This window comes from Mus caroli, unplaced genomic scaffold (assembly GCF_978045245.1).
Source record: "Mus caroli unplaced genomic scaffold, Mus_caroli_1 scaffold_1, whole genome shotgun sequence".
In the NCBI taxonomy this organism is placed as follows: Eukaryota; Metazoa; Chordata; class Mammalia; order Rodentia; family Muridae; genus Mus; species Mus caroli.
The window spans coordinates 8,912,216-8,929,299 of NW_028227256.1; the positions used below are offsets into that span (position 1 = coordinate 8,912,216).

Sequence of the window (17,084 nt, forward strand, 5' to 3'; positions counted from 1 at the left end):
CACTTACTATGTAGTTGTATATTGATCCATTAAGGGTATAAAGAAATTGAGAAGCAACTTGCCTGTAGGGTAAGGGAAAACTCTCAGTTTAGGTACTAATCGGGTCCTCAAGCATGTTGTCGTGTAGAAGAGAGATAAAGAAGTTCAGTGTAAAACACTGTGTTAGATCACAACAATGCTGACAATGCTCAGGAGCTACCTGATAATTACAGATGACGGAATAGAAGCGGAAAGAAAACAGTAGGGATCAGAATGTAACTTAAATCCAATCTTACCCATGGACAATGAGACAACCCCAACAACAAACAAAAATTATAAGCACAGAAACAATTCCATCATACAACTTCTTTAAAATTTCTCCCAAAAATGACTTAAAAGGAGACATAGAAAACATAAGAAAGTTGTTCCTTGAAATTTCATAGATGTCCTTTAGTGAAGAAAAAAGAAGAAATGGTGGTGTATGTACGTTCCTCAACAGAAAGGAAAGAACAGAGTAAAGATGTATATATGAAATATTTTAACTGAAACAGAATTGAAGATGAGTGTGGTCGTTTGTATCTGTAGTACTGGCATACTCAGGAAAGTTACATGGTGAAATCCCTTCAACTCAGTAGATTGAGACCAAAGAAATAAGACAGCAGGAAAGGAGAGAAGGCAGGAAAAAATACTGCAGGAGTAAAGACAGGAAGCAGGTGTCAATCATACTAATCTCGGTTCCTATAAAGAAGTTAAAGTCTTTACCTGATAAAGGCTACTTCTATCCAACTTTATCTTGTGCATTTTGTAATGTTATTTCCAAGAGCATTTATATAAAACATTCCTCAGAAGGATAATAGACTAGATTTAATTCTTACTGCCCAAATATTTCTAAAGAAAATATGAAATGGCTTTAGGGTTAAGAGATTCATAAATATGACATGAAAAGGGAATTTAAGCTTCAATTATCACCCTGCTGTGGGGAAGGTTTTAGTGCTTTGAACATGGACTTTATGGAAACTGAATTGCTCAACCTCATTGGTGAGTGTGATATCAACCTAGACTTTAATCTAAAATAATCTTTTCTCTGACAGGATGAGTCTTTGAAGCAATTGCAGGTTGTGCATCAGCCATGGCTTTTACCAAGTGACACAGAAAGTGAAGGAATTGAAACAGAGCAAGACAAACGTAAGTAGATTCCACGTTCAAATCAAATGACTTTTTAACCAACTCCACAATACCATTGGCTCAGTGTTATCCTAATTGTCATAGAGAGGTTGATAAGCTAACTTTTGAAATATGAATAGTTTTTTCTTGATAACAACGGAGGAATGTCCAGCTAAAATATCCTATGAATTCTGCAGGATAATGTTAATGATGACTTGGTAGTGTTTGGATATTTTAAACTATCATAAATTGGGTAATTGCTATATGAGGGATTACACTTATAATTTACATTATTAATAAAATAGTCTTGAACAAAGAGCATGGAGTACAAAGGAGGGCAATTTCTAAATATGAAGTAATTACCAGCAACCTGGGACATGCATAGAAAAAGCAGGCACACACATATAACCCTGCTTTCCCCCTGGCCTGTCCATACATAATTAAAAAGATATGAGCTCATATATTACTGTTGTATTCAGTCATTTGCATTAAATTCTTTGGAAGCCTTTATGAAATTTGAATTAAAAACCACAAACAACTTTGCAAATATTATATAGTCAGACTACATGTATGATTTTAGTTAGTTGAGCTATCAAATCAAACAAAGGTGCCTGAATGTGGCCAAACCAACATTCTTATAGGATGCCATTTACTAGCTGCATCTGTGTGACTGTGCTAATGCACTAAACCCTGAATATAACAAAATGATCTGTAACAGTGTATTGTAAGTGATCCTGATGCAGGGTTATGTCCTTTCCTGAAGCTCATGTTTGTGACCAGCTTTAAGACGACTACATAGCCAAGCAATATAAAGGAGAAAAAGATCCTCGGAACTTTCTTCAAGTTTTGACATTTAGTAAGGGTTGGGTTTTTTGCACATAATTTTCTCAAACTTCTGACAATACATTAGAATTTTCTCTTTCTGATAAAGTGAAAATGAATACTTTCTTTATCTTGTTTGAAAACTTAACAAGCCTCCACCAGGATGAGAAGTGTGACTCAATATGAACCATTGACTAAATGAATGATAGGGAGCTTTGGTGCTCTCCAGCTTGCTTAATAAGGAAAATTTACATTTAATAATATTATTATGAACATTATACATAGCAACACTGCAATTGTAATCTTGGATACATGGTTTTGCTTGTGGATTTTCCTGAGTTGTCATTCTAAAGGAAGCCATTTCTTAATTCTTGTAATCAGACCTAAGACCAAAAATATTTATCTCAGCAATGCTGTACAAAGAGGTGAGCCTTAACAATGGCAAATTGATGGGATAAAATAGGGATTGAATATGATTAGGTGGTAATAAGAACCATCTAAAAATGAAATGTTAGCCTGCATTGTAGTTGGACTCAAAGCATGGACAGGCAAATATTTTCAAGAGTGGCTTCTAATAACCAGGTGCTATGATGTGAACAAGTTGGAGTTCCTGAAGCTCTGGCATCTTGTTTACTTGCATTCCATGTATGTGGTTTGTACAACAGCTGGTGACTCACAGTTCCATCACCACATCTACTTTCTCAGTGAAAGGAAATGAATGGCAAAAGTTTGTTTGAACTGAGCATCTTCCTCAGAGTATACACTTTATATCCGGTCAACTTACAAATGTTCAAGGGACCAAGTTCATCTCCCCAGCAGGAACTCCCTGTTTTTGATTGAGCGTTTTATAAATAATGCCTAGGTAATGTTATAAATTATTTAATTTCTCTTGGGACAAACCCATTATGAAAGGAATTTTCAAAAACAATCTCAGGATCTTTGCAGTGGGTGCACATTTCTAATTGCATTGCTTTAAAATGGAATTTCAGTTCAAATAGCTTTTTTGTTTGCTTATTTTTGTTTTTAAATACACACCTATTAGAAAGACACTTTGGAACAACTGAAGGGAAATCTTTATATGTTTTGATTCTAAGCAAGCAGAGCACTTGGTTAGGGAGATTTCCTCTTTATTATCTTTTACTAACAAACTCTAAGCTACAGTGTAAACAAACTCATGTCAACAGTGCACATGTATGTTTGGATCTCACAGATTATAATCCAAAGACACTAAGTGAATTAACTCCAGATGTCAAGATCTACAGCAGTACTTCAGAATGTTGAATCAGAAGCTCTGTGCATTGCATAGGATTCTATTACTTGCATTTTCAATAAATCCTTGGTGATTTAGATTTTTTTTGCTTATTTTAAAAACTATAAGTGGTAAGTAATGTAAAGTTCAATGAATTAGAGGTTGTTGGTTTTAGCATTGCTTTCATATTGGCCCTTGCTTCTCTAAGTCCTCGTTCTTAGAGGTAGAAGTCAATTTTGCATGTAAGACATGAGATAGAAGAAGAAAGAGGACTAATGTTGGATTGAGTGGGTATAAACAGAAACAAGGGCAGGCCCTCCACATTGAAGTTTATAAAGTCAACATTTAAATATCAGTCAGCATTCTTTAATTGTATCTTCTATTTTTTTTAAAAAAGTGTTAGTGTGTGAATATTAAGTGATCTTGCTGTAGAATAGTTCTATTAACAGGGTTCACTTAGAATTCATGAAATGTATCAGAAGATGGCCTAGTCGGCCATCACTGGAAAGAGAGGCCCATTGGACACGCAAACTTTATATGCCCCAGTACAGGGGAACACCAGGGCCAAAAAGTGGGAATGGGTGGATAGGTGAGTTGGGGGGAGGGTATGGGGGACTTTTGGGATAGCATTGGAAATGTAATTAAGGAAAATATGTAATAAAAATATTTAAAAAAAGAATTCATGAAACCCTAAGTTCCATCTTTAACACCACAAACTTTTAAAGAACTAAAACCAGATACAGAAAGGCAGAAAAAGTCTCCAAGCAAATCCACAAAACAATAGATGTCCCAAATAAACAAATACCAGCTAGGCATATGACTCACAGCTGTCATGTCAGGACCCTAGAGGCTGCAAGAACAGGATCCTAAGTTTGTGGCCAGTCTGGGATACACAGCCAGAAACTGTCTCAGAAAACAAACAAGGAACAGAACTATAGATTGAAGCTATCTATGCAATTATGCATTGAGATGTCAGAAATGGCTCAAGGTTCTAGAAACACAGAGGAAGTCAGTGTCTCAATACTGACTATGATCTAAAAATCACAGAGACACACTGTATCCTTAGGAAGGCTCTACTGTACAAAGCCTAGCACCTTAGGAGTTGCCACAATACGAAAAACCTGTGTTCTACAGACGTGGAGAAAGCCAGGAAGTTTGTTCTCCATGCGCTTTAGTTGAAAAGGTAGTTATCCGGTCGGGCGGTGGTGGCGCACGCCTTTAATCCCAGCACACGGGAGACAGAGGCAGGCAGATTTCTTAGTTCGAGACCAGCCTGGTCTACAAAGTGAGTTCCAGGACAGCCAGGGCTAGACACAGAAACCCTGTCTCGAAAAAAAAAAAAAAAAAAAACGAAAAAAAGAAAAGAAAACATAGTTATCCATATGAAGACTAGCATTCAAGTCTCAACTAAAAGGGTTTAAAGGGGAACTCCCTATTTGTTTGGAACTTACATTGCTGTAGAAACTGGCCTTTCTTATTAAAATTCACTGGGCCCTATCCTAGGTAAATGTAAGAACTGCAATATTTATAAACCGTAAAGATTTGAAAATCAACTCTTTGGAGATAAGCTCTTAGAGGAGATTTACAGATTTGGTGAAAAGCTACAGTAGCACAAGGGCGAGGCAGCTGGTGAGAAAAGGAGTAGACATGGCCTCATCAGGAGCAAGGGAACAGGTCAACTGAAGATACAAAAGAAATCCAGACAAGCAGGCGGAAAGAAAGGCTCAGGATGTAAGAAGAGGTGGATATTTAGAAAATACTAAATAAATCATTTAGTATGATTTACACAGCAGTGATTTCTAATTACACCACTGTGAAGCTGCTGCTTAACCTATTTGGTGATGTTCTACACTGTCTCCTGTAAGCAAACCGCCAACACTGCTCTGCATTTGAAGCACTGCCATGCATTGTCTTCTTCCCTTTGTGCTTCCTGTGGAGAAGTTAGATACTGGTCTCACTGGGGACCTTTTGTAGATGGTGCGATGTTTTTCTCTAGATACTTCCAGGATTGTCTTTTGACAAACTCTATAAAGATATGAACATCTTAGAGCTTTGTGTTATCTAAATTACTGTTTCTTTAACAAGGTTGTTTTGTTGCTGTTTTATCATTGCTTATTCACAAACTCTGCCCTTCTTATCCCTATGTCTCTTCTGGACGCCCCAAAATATACATACTCTTGCCAGTGACTCAAGAATCTCTAAGTTACTTTTACTTTGTCTTTTTCTTTAATATTTTTGTTTCTCAGACTGAATAATCTCATGTACTATTATGCTTATCTTTCTTATAATGTATAATCTCAATTGACCTATCTTGCATTCTCCAAGTAACTGTAGAAGTCTAATTGTGTTAACTGTCTAGAGATGTTCATTTGGGGTTCCAAATTCATTCTGCTTTCTGTGCCTACTAGGATATTCTGATCATAGTCTCCTATATGATGAAAGTACTTATTTTCAAGGGTGCCTCTGAACAAGAGAGAAATATGTAGATAAAGGGCTGTGAAAACTGCTCATAACTCAGTGCTTTTGCTGAGCTATCTGCTTGTCTTGACCTAATGTTTTTAATCTCAACAGTAGGAACACAACAACTCATTATGGAGTATAGAGTTAGAAAGTATATGCATGAGTCTTAGCTTCAAATGAAATTTTTTTAAAAAGTATTTTTTTAATAAAATGTAGTAAAATGACTCTGGGAAAATTCTACTTATTACTATATTTGAGTTTTTTATTCATTGATGTGGTGACAAATTTTCAAGAAAGACAAATCAACTGTATACTTGTATATGAACAGACAAATAAACCAGAGTGCTGGCTTAAATGGTGGAATTATTATCCATTGCTAGACTGAAGGAAATGATCCTGATAATTTTCTAAAATATCCACATAATAAAATCACTACTTAGTTCTTCAGAAACAAGATCTGCTTGATTATACTGAGCACAAGGCTCCTTTGAAGAATGCCCATCTCTGATGTCAGTCTACACTTCTGTAAGAATAGATGTCCATCAAATCTAACCTTCCCAATTAGTGGAAAAGTTGAGGCTCCTAAATACTGTTTACTCATTCACCTCACCTTATTACTAACAGAGAAAAGACCAGATCATATATCCTCTGTCTGATGCTGGTGCTGTTACAGCCTACCATATGATTCATTTCTGATCTTCCATCAATCCCATTGCCAAGGGCTAATTGTGACTCTTTATATCAGAAGTGTGTGGGGTAGAGAATTGAGTTGCAGGATTTGACCATGTGTCTAGGCATTTCCCCTTGAAGAGAAACCTATTAACTAGCCTAGGTTATTTCTTTCTAGGCGCTCTCCCAAGATGGGACTTTGAAGTATGTGTAAGATGTGCTTTCAGAGGTGATTACATCACCATGTTCATTTTGAAGAACTAGTGAATGAATCTAAGATTGAAAGATGTACAAGAGATGTGTATGAGAGTAGTGGGTGACCTATGACCTAAGGAGAAAAATCATCAGTGGTGAATTAGGTCTAACAGGTGTCAGAGCTTTCAAGAAATGTATTGCTCTTGATATTACCATAATATTATAACTGTGACATCAAATTAAGGACTAAAAATTGTATTATTAATGCCAAAGGGGTTAAAGGACAAAGGACTTTCATGCTTTGTGATTATTTATGGATCCTGTGAGTTATTGTCACATTACAAAGATTTGTAAGTGAAAGGGCTTACATGCCAGAAAGAAACAAAGAATATCACAATCAAAGTAATAAAAGAAAAGCAATAGAGGTAACTACTTTTTTTTTTTTTTTTTTTTTTTTTTTTGGTTTTTCGAGACAGGGTTTCTCTGTGTAGCCCTGGCTGTCCTGGAACTCACTTTGTAGACCAGGCTGGCCTCGAACTCAGAAATCCGCCTGCCTCTGCCTCCCGAGTGCTGGGACTAAAGGCGTGCGCCACCACGCCCGGCAGAGGTAACTACTGAGATTAGCTCTCACAGGGAAAATTTCCAGAACTTTATATCAAACAGTAGTAGACTGGCTTTCTATATTAAATAAATTTTGGTAATAATTTGATCTCACATTTTTTGCTTTAAATTTTTCTATGCTTTTTAGAAAGTAAATCCTTTATACATAGTTTATAATATCTGGATCACATCAGATATTGGCATAGTAGACATATAATGATAGTAAACATTTTAAAATTAATCTTTAAATAGTAGAAAGATAAGCCAAAGTATTTGCAGTCATTTGTTTGTCAAAAGCAAGCAATTCCAATATCAATTGTAAGTTTCTAGTACAATACTTAATATTGAGGACTATTTTTGTTATGAAAAAGATTTTGCATTTTTTGGAGCACAAATGCCTGAGAATCACTCGTTTTCATATTTACTCATGTTCTTATGTGAAAATCCTCCCTAGGTGTGTGGGGAGACTCACAAATTATGAAATGTTAAATTAATTCCTAAGGTCCTAGAAAAAATTTAACTAACAGTAACTTTTAATAGTATTATTTTAAGTCAGGGTTTACTGCTCTGAACAGACACCATGATCAAGGTAACTCCTATAAAGACAACATTTAATTAGGGCAAGCTTACAGATTCAGAGGTTCAATCTATTATCATTAAGGCAGGAATCAGGGCAGTGTCCAGGCAGGCATGGTACTGGAGGAGCTGAGAGTTCTACATCTTGTTCAGAAGGCAAACAGGAGAAGACTAACTTCCAGGAAGCTAGGAGGAAGGTCTCAAAGCCCACCCCCACAGTGACATACTTCTCCAACAAGGCCACACCTCCTAATAGTGCCACTCCGTGGGCCAAGCATATTCAAACCACAAGTATATAAAACTTGATTTCACTAAATATACTACTCTTAAGAATAGCAGAAAACTGTGCCCTATTGCTTAGCAATATATAAATTTATAAGTTTTGAATACATGGATCCTTTATTTAAAACTCTATGTCACAGAGAGCTCATCTAGGTTATTGTTAGACTCATCCAAAAGGGTTGTATTTAAGTGAGAAAACTCAAATGCTATTTTGCAAATTCTTTGGGCTAGAGTCTTTCATGGAGTTGAATTCCCTAAACTAAAAGGAGGTACATGGTCCAATATTTTGTTCTTTTTTTTTAAGAAATCAAAGTTAGATATGAATAGCACATGTTTTCAATCCTTTAGCAAATGCTTTGTTTGTGTTGGAATATTCTTATCTTTTCACTAGGTGTGGACTGAATCTACCAAATAGTGACAATAAAATAAAAAAGAAAGAAAGAAAGAAAAATAACTTACTTCTCTCTTTAGCCTTAGGAACATATTCTGGGACAGTCTTTTATACCAAACATAATACATTATCATGAACGTGCAGAATGCATGGGCTGCTTGGTAGCAAAGCTTATTCCTGAGACTGTGGATTTTAGCCTTGCATTTTCTGCTATTGAAAAGATTTGAGTGTATTCACAGCAGCTGAACTGCTTCAGAATTCTCTCGGGATACTTCGGCTTTACTAACTGGCTACAATTTCACAAATCATACAGTCTTGGACATGTTTGTCTCAAGTTAGAAACAGTTAATATCTTCCAACATAAATCCCAGGAGCCTAGCTGTACAGGCCAGATTACCAACTTGAAACATCCATCATTATGGACTTAAAAATGTGTGTGTGTGTGTGTGTGTGTGTGTGTGTGTGTGTGTGTGTGTGTGTTTATTGGGCTTTGTGGCCTGCAGATGCAGAGACAGGTCAGGTTATCTGCTCACTCTTCTCTACTGCTGTGGACAGATACAGATACACAATTGTAACATTAGTTACACCATTTCTTGAGACAACATATTAAAGAGGTGGTCAAAGAAGGGAACTGTTACCCAGAGTGGGTAGCAGAAACTGGGTTAGAGAGGACTTCCGTGATGAACACGTTGTTTAGATGCATGGATTGGTAAGATTTTAAACAGCAGAGCTAAGTACTAAGTTTAAAATTATTTCAAGTGTGATTTTAGGAAGAGTACCGTGTGAATTCAACTTTGTATATAATTTTTGTTTTGTTTTGTGTATATATTGGTTTTTCCAGACAGGATTTCTCTGTGTAGCCCTGGCTGTCCTGGAACTCAGTCTGTAGGCCAGGCTGGCCTTGAACTCAGAAGTCCACCTGCCTCTGCCCCTCTTATAGTGGACTGGGCTGTCTTTCTCTTGCCAAGTAACTATGGGGGTGGAGTTTAGCCAGAATATCAGAAGCTTGGAACATTATCTATGTGATTGATAGGCACATACCTCCCCTGTGGGGGCTGTGGGGGCAGCAACTTCCACAGGAGCCAGGGGTCCAGGAGACATGATCAAATGCTTTCTGTCTCATGTAGGTGGAAATTACCACCCACCGGGTCCCACCTGGGTTCAAGAGTTAAGTTCGACTGGAGACCAGGCTGTCTGTTCATAGCCCATCGCACCACAGTGGTACATTTACAGAATGGAGTACTACTCAGCTATTAAAACCAATGAGTTTATGAAATTTTTAAGCAAATGGATGGATCTGGAGGATATCATCCTGAGTAAGGTAACCCAATCACAAAAGAACACACATGATATGCACTCACTGAGAAGTGGATATTAGCCCAGAAACTCAAAATACTCAAGATAGAATTTGTTTTGTTTTGTTTGGAGACAGGATCTCAATAGGTAAGCCAGGCTAGCCTTGACCTCATGATCTTCTTGCCTCTACCTTTTGGGTGCTAGGACAGGAGTCATAATATTTGGAACATGATATGTACTTTTAAATTTTTCCAGATAAGCTTGAGAATTCAAGTGAACTGTAGAAATTCTTAAAATAACATGACTTACCAAAGCTGATACAAAAGATAATAAAAATCTGAGTAGAGTTTGACTATTTAAAAAATTAAATCTATAACTACAAAACTTTACACAGAAAATTTTCTGATACTTTGTTACTTTAGCACTGAGTATTATACAAATACTCCTAGAGAATTAGAAAGGAAACACCCTCTAATTCATTTTATAAAACAAAGTATGATTTTAAAACTTAGTAAAGATACTGCAGGGAAGAAAAGAACATTCTGAGAATGAACAATAGGATTATCAAGTAGATTTTAGAATCCTACACAAATTGATGGCAATACAAATCATAATATCAGAATATATTACCAGATTAAAATAAAAATTTAATGAAATCAATTATGGTAAGAAGCTCAATTTATTTCAGCGTAAGAAGAATTTGATTATCTAAAAAAAAAAAAAGTCCCTTTAACAAACTATACAATGCAATATTGAAACCTTCCCTATTCAGATCAGCAGGGAGAACTAGGGAAATAGAAACTGATACATAGTACAATACAGAGTAATATAGAGAGAAATCAAAGAAACAGTATAAGAAAATAGTCTCAGAGGGCTTTGCCAGAGCACCTGAGGAAGCTGTCTCTGATCCTGGATCTCTAAGAGACTAGACTGTGTAGGTGAGAATGCCTACTACAGAAGCTGCATAGCTTCTGGGACAGGCAGAAACAGCATAGTTTCTGGGGCAGACCCCATTTCAGACTCCAGACATCAGGACACCTTCCCAGCCAGAGAAGAGGTGTCCACCCCACCTGGGAAGGATTTGCCAGAGCACCTGAGGGAGCCATCTCTGGTCCAGAATCTCTCAGAGACTAGACTGTGTACGTGAGAGTGCCAACTACAGAAGCTGCACAGAATCTGGGACAGGCAATAATGGCACAGCTTCTGAGACAGGCCCTGTTTCAGACGTTCATGTTCTACCAGGAGGCAGGTCCAAAGGCCAGATATCTGTGCACCTTCCGTGCAAGTAGAGAGCTTGCCTGCATAGAGTACTGTGACCACTGAAACTCAGGAGAGAGCTAGTCTCCCAGGTCTGCTGATAGAGGCTAACAGAATCACTGGAGGAACAAGTTCTATCCAGAGACAACTATAACAACTAACTCCAGAGATTACCAGATGGCCAAAGGCAAACGTAAGAATCTTAATAACAGAAACCAAGACCACACACCATCATCAGAACCCAGCACTCCCACCTCAGCCAGTCCTGGACACCCCAACACACCTGAAGAGCTAGACCCTGATTTAAAAGCATATCTCATGATGATGGTAGAGAACATCAAGAAGGACTTTAATAACTCACTTAAATAAATACAGGAGAACACTACTAAAGAGTTACAAGTCCTTAAAGAAAAGCAGGAAAACACAACCAAACAGGTAGCAGTCCTTAAAGAAAAACAGGAAAACACAACCAAACAGTTGATGGAGTTGAACAAAACCATACAAAACCTAAAAGGGGAAGTAGAAACAATAAAGAAAACCCAAAAAAGAGACAACACTGGAGATAGAAACCCTAGGAAAGAAACCTGGAACCATAGATGCGAGCATCAGCAACAGAATACAAGAGATGGAAGAGAGAATCTCAGGTGAAGAAGATTCCATAGAAAACATGGGCACAACAATCAAAGAACATGCAAAATGCAAAAAGATCTTAAGTGAAAACATCCAGGAAATCCAGGACACAATGAGAAGACCAAGCCTACAGATAATAGGCGTAGATGAGAATGAAGATTTTCAACTTAAAGGGCCAGCAAATATCGTCAACAAAATTATAGAAGAAAACTTCCCAAACCTAAAGAAAGAGATGCCCATGGACATACAAGAAGCCTACAGAACTCCAAATAGACTGGACCAGAAAAGAAATTCCTCCCGACACATAATAATCAGAACAAAAAATGCATTAAATAAAGATAGAATATTAAAAGCAGTAAGGGAAAAAGGTCAAGTAACATATAAAGGCAGGACTATTAGAATTACACCAGACTTTTCACCAAAGACTATGAAAGCCAGAAGATCCTGGACAGATGTTATACAAACATTAAGAGAACACAAATGTCAGTCCAGGCTACTATACCCAGACAAACTTTCAATTATCATAGATGGAGAAACCAAAGTATTCCATGACAAAACCAAATTCACACAATATCTTTCCATGTATCCAGCCCTTCAAAGGATAATAACATAAAAAAAAATACAAGGATGGAAACTACACACTAGAAAAAGCAAGAAAGTAATCCTTCAATAAACCTAAAAGGAGACAGCCACAAGAACAGACTGCCAACTCTAACAACAAAAATAATAGGAAGCAAGTACATATTGTGTGAGTTCTTTTGTGATTGGGTTACCTCACTTAGGACGATGCCCTCCAGGTCCATCCATTTGGCTAGGAATTTCATAAATTCATTCTTTTTAATAGCAGAGCAGTACTCCATTGTGTAAATGTACCACATTTTCTGTATCCATTCTTCTGTTGAGGGGCATCTGGGTTCTTTCCAGCTTCTGGCTATTATAAATAAGGCTGCTATGAACATAGTGGAGCATGTGTCCTTCTTACCGGTTGGGACATCTTCTGGATATAGGCCCAGGAGAGGTATTGAGGGATCCTCTGGTAGTACTATGTCCAATTTTCTGAGGAATCACCAGACTGATTTCCAGAGTGGTTGTACAAGCTTGCAATCCCACCAACAATGGAGGAGTGTTCCTCTTTCTCCATGTCCTCACCAGCATCTGCTGTCACCTGAATTTTTTATCTTAGCCATTCTGACTGGTGTGAGATGGAATCTCAGGGTTGTTTTGATTTGCATTTCCCTGATAATTAAGGATGTTGAACATACTCACTGATTAGTGGATATTAGCCCAGAAACTTAGGATACACAAGATATAAGATAAAATTTGCTAAATGCATGAAACTCAAGAAGAACGAGGACCAAAATGTGGACACTTTGCCCCTTCTTAGAATTGGGAACAAAACACCCGTGGAAGGAGTTACAGAGACAAAGTTTGGAGCTGTAACGAAAAGATGGACCATCTAGAGACAGCCATATCCAGGAATCCATCCAATAATCAGCTTCCAAACGCTGACACCATTGCATACACAAGCAAGATTTTGCTAAAAGGACTCAGATATAGCTGTATCTTGTGAGACTAAGCCGGGGCCTAGCAAACACAGACTGGATGCTCATAGTCAGCTATTGGGTAGATCAGAGGGCCCCCAATGGAGGAGCTAGAGAAAATACCCAAGGAGCTAAAGGGATCTCCAACTCTATAGGGGGAACAACATTATGAAGTAACTAGTACCCCGGAGCTCTTGGCTCTAGCTGCATATATATCAAAAGATGGCCTAGTCGGCCATCTTGGAAAGAGAGGCCCATTGGACTTGCAAACTTTATATGCCCCAGTCCAGGGGAACGCCAGGGCCAAAAATTGGGAATGGGTGGGTAGGTTAGTGGGGGGTAGGGTATGGGGGACTTTTGGGATAGCATTGGAAATGTAAATGAGGAAAATATTTAATAAAAAATATTAAAAAATAATAGGAAGCAACAATTATTTTTCCTTAATATCTCTTAATATCAATGGACTCAATTCCCCCAATAAAGAGACATAGATTAACAGACTGGCTACACAAACAGGAAACTCACATCAAGGACAAAGATAGACACTACCTCAGAGTAAAAGGCTGGAAAACAAATTTCCAAGCAAACGTTCCAAAGAAACAAGCTCGAGTAGCCATAGTAATATCCAATAAAATCAACTTCCACCCCAAAGTGATCAAAAAACAATAAGGAGTGACACTTCATACTCATCAAAGGTAAAATCTTCCAAGAGGAACTCTCAATTCTGAATATCTATGCTCCAAATGTAAGGGCATTCATTAAAGAAACTTTAGTAAAGCTCAAAGCATACATTTCAGCTCACAAATAATGGTGGGAGACTTCAACACACAACTTTCATTATTGGACAGATCCTGGAAACAGAAACTAAACAGGGACACAGTGAAAATAACAGAAGTTATGAAACAAATGGATCTAACAGATATATACAGAACATTTTATCCTAAAACAAAAGGATATACCTTCTTCTTAGCACCTCCTGGTACCGTTTCCAAAATTGAACATATAATTGGTCACAAACCAGGCCTCAACAGATACAAAAATATTGAAATTGTCCCATGCATCCTATCAGATCACCATGGACTAAGGCTGATCTTCAATAACAAAATAAATAATAGAAAGCCAACATTCACGTGGAAACTGAACAACACTCTTGGTCAAGGAAGGAATAAAGAAAGAAATTAGAGACTTTTTAGACTTTAATGAAAATGAAGCCACAACATACCCAAACTTATGGGACACAATGAAAGCATTTCTAAGAGGAAAACTCATAGCTCTGAGTGCCTTCAAAAAGAAACTGGAGAGAGCACACACTAACAGGTTGACAACACACCTAAAAGCTCTAGAAGAAAAGGAAGCAAAATAACTGAAGAGGAGTAGAGAGCAGGAAATAATCAGGGGCGAAATCAACCAAGTGGAAACAAGAGGAAGTATTCAAAGAATCAACCAATCAAGGAGCTGGTTCTTTGAATAAATCAACAAGGTAGATAAACTCTTAGCCAGACTCACCAGTAGGCACAGGGACAGCATCCTAATTAACAAAATCAGAAATGAAAAGGGAGACATAACAACAGATTCTGAAGAAATCCAAAACACCATCAGATCCTTCTACAAAAGGCTATACTCAATAAAACTGGAGAACCTGGATGAAATGGACAAATTTCTAGATAGATACCAGGTACCAAAGTTAAAATCAGGATCAGATTAATGATCTAAACAGTTCTATATCCCCTAAAAAATAGAAACAGTCATTAATAATCTCCCAACCAAAAAAAAAAAAAAAAGCGCAGGACCAGATGGGTTTAGTACAGAGTTCTATAAGACTTTCAAAGAAGATCTAATTCCAGTTCTTCTCAAACTATTCTACAATTCATTCTATGAAGCCACAATTACTCTGATACCTAAACCACAGAAAGATCCAACAAAGATAGAGAACTTCATACCAATTTCCCTTATGAATATTGATGTAAAAATACTCAATAAAATATTTGCTAACCGAATCCAAGAACACATCAAAACAATCATCCATCCTGACCAAGTAGGTTTCATTCCAATGATGCAGGGATGGTTTAATATATGGAAATCCATCAACGTAATCCATTATATAAACAAACTCAAAGACAAAAATAACATGATCATCTCCTTAGATGCAGAAAAAGCATTTGTCAAAATCCAACACCCATTCATGATAAAAGTCTTGGAAACATCAGGAAATTGAGGCCCATACCTAAACATGATAAAAGCAATCTACAGAAAACCAGTAGCCAACATCAAAGTAAATGGTGAGAAGCTGGAAACAATCCCACTAAAATCAGGGACTAGACAAGGCTGCCCACTTTCTCCATACCTTTTCAACATAGTACTTGAAATCCTAGCCAGAGCAATTCGACAACAAAAGAAGATCCAGGGGATAAAAATTGGAAAGGAAGGATTCAAAATATCACTTTTTGCACATGATATGATAGAATATATAAGTGACCCTAAAAAATCCACCAGAGAACTCCTAAACCTGATAAACAGCTTTGGTGAAGCAGCTGGATATAAAATTAACTCAAACAAGTCAATGGCCTTTCTCTACACAAAGGATAAACAGGCTGAGAAAGAAATTAGGGAAACAACACCCTTCTCAATAGTCACAAGTAATATAAAATACCTTGGTGTGACTATAACTAAGGAAGTGAAAGATCTGTATGATAAGAACTTCAGGTCTCTGAAGAAAGAAATTATAGAAGATCTCAGAAGATGAAAAGATCTCCCATGCTCATGGATTGGCATCTTGCCAAATGGCTATCTTGCCAAAAAATGGCTATCTTGCCAAAAGCAATCTACATATTCAATGCAATCCCCATCAAAATTCCAACTCAATTCTTCAACGAATTAGAAAGGCCAATTTTCAAGTTCATCTGGAATAACAAAACACCTAGAATAGCAAAAGCTCTTCTCAAGGATAAAAGAACCTCTGGAGGAATCACCATGCCTGACCTAAAGCTGTACTACAGAGCAATTGTGATAAAAATTGCATGGTACTGGTATATCGACAGACAAGTAGACCAACGGAATAGAATTGAAGACCCAGAAATTAACCCACACACCTATGGTCACTTGATCTTTGACAAGGGAACTAAAACCATCCAGTGGAAAAAAAGACAGCATTTTCAACAAATGGTGCTAGCACAACTGGCAGTTAACATGTAGAAGAATGTGAATTGATCCATTCCTATCTCCTTGTACTAAGGTCAAATCTAAGTGGATCAAGGAACTCCACATAAAACCAGAGACAGTGAAACTTATAGAGGAGAAAGTGGGGAAAAGCCTCTAAGATATGGGCACAGGGGAAATTTTTCTGACTAGAACAGCAATGGCTTGTGCTGTAAGATCGAGAATCGACAAATGGGGACCTCATAAAATTGCAAAGTTTCTGTAAGGCAAAGACACCGTCAATAAGACAAAAATGCCACCAACAGATTGAGAAAGGATCTTTACCTATCCTAAATCAGATAGGGGACTAATATCTAATATATATAAACAACTCAGGAAGGTGGACTCCAGAAAATCAAAAAATCAAAAAAAAAATGCGGTTGCATTAAAAATGGGGCTCAGAGCTAAACAAAGAATTCTCACCTGAGGAATACCGAATGTCTGAGAAGCACCTGAAAAAATGTTCAGCATCCTTAATCAACAGGGAAATGCAAATCAAAACAATGCTGAGATTCCACTTCACACCAGTCAGAAAGTCTCAGATCAAAAATTCAGGTGACAACAGATGCTGGCGAGGATGTGGAGAAAGAGGAACACTCGTCCATTGTTGGTGGGATTGCAAGCTTGTACAACCACTCTGGAGATCAGTCTCGTGGTTCCTCAGAAAATTGGACATAGTACTACTGGAGGATCCTGCAATATCTCTCCTGGGGATATATCCAGAAGATGTTCCAACTAGTAAGAAGGACACATGCTCCACTATGTTCATAGCAGCCTT

At 37.5% G+C, this 17,084-nt stretch overlaps 1 protein-coding gene across 7 annotated transcripts in view; it reads left to right on the forward strand.

Moving 5' to 3' along the window:
- CUNH8orf34 (chromosome unknown C8orf34 homolog) overlaps window positions 1-17,084 on the forward strand; it is a 538,401-nt gene that overhangs the window by 504,293 nt on the left and 17,024 nt on the right. For all 7 annotated transcript variants that reach the window (XM_021165867.3, XM_021165882.3, XM_021165875.3 and 4 more), the window contains one exon: window positions 1,071-1,164. In XM_021165867.3, the coding sequence (XP_021021526.1) occupies window positions 1,071-1,164 (94 nt within the window). The remainder of the gene's footprint in view (window positions 1-1,070; window positions 1,165-17,084) is intronic.